At 37.3% G+C, this 4656-nt stretch overlaps 1 protein-coding gene across 1 annotated transcript; it reads left to right on the plus strand.

Annotated features, from left to right (window-relative positions):
- Window positions 1-325: 325 nt before the first annotated feature.
- LOC149549778 (uncharacterized) lies at window positions 326-1573 on the plus strand. The gene is made up of 3 exons (XM_089794368.1): window positions 326-526; window positions 629-910; window positions 1235-1573. The coding sequence occupies exons 1-3, from the start codon at window positions 326-328 to the stop codon at window positions 1571-1573; spliced, it is 822 nt and encodes a 273-aa protein (XP_089650494.1).
- Window positions 1574-4656: the final 3083 nt, after the last annotated feature.

A 4656-nucleotide genomic window follows, 5' to 3' on the forward strand; every position in this document is an offset into this window, starting at 1 on the left:
GTGGGAGGAGGATGTTTCTAATGCTAAATGGTCCACAGTTGGAGAAAAAAAAACAACAAAGGAAAATACAAAAACGGGAAGAATGAAGGGGAGAAGGCAGAGTAGGTACCTCCTAAGCCTATGAAGAGAGGCCCTAAGCCGAAAGGGGACTTGAATTGCTCAGAAGATAAGCCTCTCAGAATACCTCATAAGCATAGGGATGTTGGTTCCTCCCTTTCACTGGTTGGCAGACCTTCTAATCAATAGAGGAGAATAGCTGAGACCATCAGAAGCATAGAAAATGGTAGTCAAAGAACTATTTTGGAAACAATTTTTTTTTTAAACCATGAAGATTATCTCATGGAATATTCGAGGGTTAAACAACCCTCATAAACAAGATATTTTGAAGAATTTGATCAGAGATAATAGGTCAGCTATTTTGGTGATTCAAGAAACCAAAATGCTCAAAGAAAAGGTGGAGAATCTCCCAATGTTTCAGTGTGGGAAGATTATTGGGATTGTCTCGGTAGGAGCTTCAAGAGGTTTGGTTATTTTTTGGTCTAGTAGGTGGATTCAAGGGGAAACCATCTCTCAAAACTCAACTTTTATGAATGTTAGATTCATTAATTCCAAAGATAATTTTTGCTAGATCCTCACAAATGTTTATGCTCCTAATACTAAATGGGGTAGGAAGGCATTATGGACTGAAATTTCAAATCAAAGGAAGTCTTTTGAGGAGGAAAATTGGATTGTTATTGGGGATTTCAATACTCCACTTAAAGAACACGAAAAATGGGGAGGGAGCCAGACACTGCTAGATAACGAGATTGACTTAATGGAGTTTATTGATCAACACACTCTTCATGATATTGATTTACATGGCATTGAGTATAATTGGACAAACAGAAGGGCGGGTAATGATCTTATTCAGGTCAGATTGGATCATGCTCTCATCAGTATTGATTGGCTTCTTTCTTATAAATGTAACCTTAGTGCTCAAGTTAGGGTGGGTTCTGATCATTACCCTATCTTTTTGGTTGCTGACAAGATTAATCATCATAAGAACTTCCCTTTCAAATTTGAAAAAATGCGGACCCATCATCTGGGTTTGGAGACCCTTATCATGGATTGGTGGGACATTCAAGTTAATGGTACAACAATGTTCAAAGTTGTTGCAAAACTCAAAAATGTCAAGAAAAAGATTAAAATTTGGAACAAAAATACTTTTGGTAATATCTTTGAGAATAAAAATAAGATTATTGAGGAGCTTAAAGATATTCAAGACAAGATTCAAATGGAGGGTTATGTTACCTTTTCAAGGGAAGAAGAAAGTGGTAAAATGGTTGAATTGCATGATATTATAGCCAAAGAGGAAACGTTTTGGAGGCAACGCTCTAGAAAAGTCTTCCTTAAGGAAGGTGATCGTAACACTAAGTTTTTCCATGTGTCAACTCTCAAGCATAGGATGGCTAACAGAATCTGCAGACTTAAAACGGATGAGGGATCTACGAAAGATGAAGAGACCATAAAAAGGGAGGCTGTGGGCTTCTTCAAATCTTTGTTGCAACAATCCAATTTGGATCTGGACAAATAGGATTCTTTTCTTGAATGCATCCCTTCTTGTGTCTTTGTGGACCAAAATTATTTTCTCACCTCTATTCCCTTGAATGTTGATATTTCTTAGGTTGTCTTTTCTTTTGAAGGAGACAAAGCTCCTAGTCCAGATGGTTTCCCACTCTTTTTCTTTCATAAGTACTAGCATACTGTTGGATTGGATGTTTGCAACAGGGTGAAGGAATTTTTTGGGTCCAGGATTATCCTTAAAGAGTTGAATGGCACATTCCTTGCTCTCATTCCTAAAAAGTCGGGAGCTGATAGTATGGACTTGTTCAGACCCATCAGCTTGGGTAACTCTTTTTACAAGATCATTTCCAAGGTTGTTACGTTGAGAACCATGACTCTTTTGCCTCACATTATTTCTAGACAACAGAATGGGTTTGTTCCAAGCAAGCAGATTGTGGATTCCATTATTACGGTGCACAAAAACATCCACTCCCTTTCGGTTTCCAAGAAGGAAGGTTTCTTGCTAAAGCTTGATCTTTCTAAAGACTATGATAGAGTGGATTGGTTTTTTCTCCTCCGAGTTTTGGAAGCTTTTGGATTCAATAAGAGATTTGGTGATCTCATTTTTATGCTAGTGTCATTAGCTTCTTTCTCTGTGCTTGTGAATGGTTCTCCTTCCTCTTTCTTCAAGGCTTCTAGGGGTTTAAGACAAGGTGACCCCATTTCCTCTATTCTTTTTATTATTTTAGCTGAGTGTTTGGGAAGATTTATAGATGGCTTGGTTCTTAAAGGTGACTTTGTGGGTCTTTATCCTTCCTCCTCGGCTTTAGTTTGCTCCCATTAACAATTTGTTGATGATTCTATTGTTATGGGAGAAGCTTCGGTGAAGAATGATAGGATTTTAAAGAAGGCTTTGGTGTATTATGACTTAGCTACTGGTCAACTTATTAACTGGAATAAGAGTCTGATTTACTTCATGAATGTTAATATGGAAAGGCAATTGAAGATTATAAATATTATTGGCTATGAGATTGGCTCCTTTCCTAGCTCCTATTTGGGTTTACCTATGGGTTTATCCCCTCCTAACAATTTCTGGCATTCTTTGATAGATAAAATTCACTTGAAACTTGAAGGTTGGAAGGGATCTTTACTCAGTCAAGCTGGTAAGGTGGTTGTTCTTAAATCTATCTTGCAAAGTGCCCCACTGTATGCTTTGAGTCTTTTCAAAATTCCTAGAAAATTTGCCCTTGCTATTGAAAAGATTCAAAAAACTTTTTTATGGATGGGTATGGAGAATAAAAAAATATTCCCTCTTATTGCTTGGGAAAATGTTTGCATGTCGTATAAGAAGGGAGGTCTTGGGCTTCATAGAGTTTCTTCCATGAATGATTTCTTAATGACTAAACTATTATGGAGATGGCATAATGAGGACGGGGAATGGAAGAATATCTGGAATGACAAATACAACTTTGATAACCTTGACCTCTACCATTACCTAAATAGTAATGTGGCTCAAGGGGGGTCAATGATCTGGAAGAATTCTCAGCAGCTCAAAAACATCATAAGAAAAGGGATAACATGGAAGGTTGGAAATGGAAGGAGAGTTCTTTTTTGGGATGATGTTTGGTTTTTGGATCACCCCCTATGTGATGACCCAAGGTGGAACAGGTATATGGAGTTGTGTAAGACCCAGTTTGGTTCTCTAGTGGCAGACTATTGGATAGACAATGGATGGGTGGATCTTTTTAGACTTGACCCCAATTTGGTTGAACTCAGAAAGAGCCTTAATGAATTTTTTAAAAATCAAAAGGAGGATGAACTTATATGGAGGAAAAAACCTAATGGTGTTTTTTCTATTGCCTCATCCTATGCTAACTCTTTTCATAACCATGATGAACCCTGTTGGGCTAAAGCGTGGATGAAGGGTATGACACCCAAGGTTAACATTTTCTTTTGGACCCTGCTGCAAAACAAAGTACTTACTCTGGATAACCTTAAAAAGTGTGGGATTGTTATTATCAATAGATGTGTACTTTGTAAGAATGATGGGGAATTTGTTGATCATATTACCTTACATTGTCCTTTTTCTGTGAAGATTTGGGATTCTATATTTCATCTATTAAAGGTTGAATGGGTTTTCCCTTCCAATATTCAGCTCTTCTTTAATAGTTGGAAGGCTCCTTCAAAAAATTCCTTGATTGGTAAATTGTGGGATTTCATTCAATCGTATGTTGCTTGGGGTATCTGGAAAGAACGTAATGATAGAATCTTCAGAGATGTTGAATCCAGCCCGGTTCAAGTCTTCCATAAAATAAAGACTCTTTTGATTGAGAACATTAAAAATATAGCCCCAGATCAGCAACCTTGTAATGATTGGGAATCTATTGTTCTTCTCAATTGGAATTTGAAGGCTAAGATTTTGGGTGACTAGAGGCTCAATCCTAGGGAACAAGCTAGTTGGGATTGCCCTCCTAATGATTGGTACAAGATTAAATTTGACGGAGCCTCAAAAGGTAACCCCAAAATTGTAGGATGTGGTATTGTGATAAGGAATTCCAAAGGGGACAATGTTGGAAGTTTAGCTATTCCAATTGGTACCCAAAAAAATCACGTTGATGAAGCCTCGGCTGCTCTCCATGGTATTATGTATGCCAAAAAGTTGAACTTGAAAAGGATCTGGTTAGAAGGGGATTCACTCAACATTATTAATTGTCTGAATAAAAAAACTACACCTTCATGGACAATTAGTAATATAATTTATGAGTCTATTCAAATCATTAATTCTTTTGAATTATGTGTTATTTCCCATAACTTCAGAGAGGTGAATGGGACGGTTGACTGGGCAGTGAATGTGGCATGTAGAAATGATCAAATTATTATTTGAGATACTCATGACACCTTATCACTAGAGGCTCGACTTCTTGTCCATAATGATAAATGGAGGTCATCTCAAAAGGTTTTCTAATAATGAATATGTCAGTACGGGAGTATGATACTGAGGTATGTGACCATGGGTTTTATGCTTTAACTCCCAATGATTTATGTAATATCTCACACGAATTTTGGGTCTATTTCACCTTGATGTTGTTCACTATCATTTGTGAGGCCCTCTTT

This window comes from Cupressus sempervirens, chromosome 7 (assembly GCF_028749045.1).
Source record: "Cupressus sempervirens isolate cs-2001-9-10 chromosome 7, ASM2874904v1, whole genome shotgun sequence".
In the NCBI taxonomy this organism is placed as follows: domain Eukaryota; kingdom Viridiplantae; phylum Streptophyta; class Pinopsida; order Cupressales; family Cupressaceae; genus Cupressus; species Cupressus sempervirens.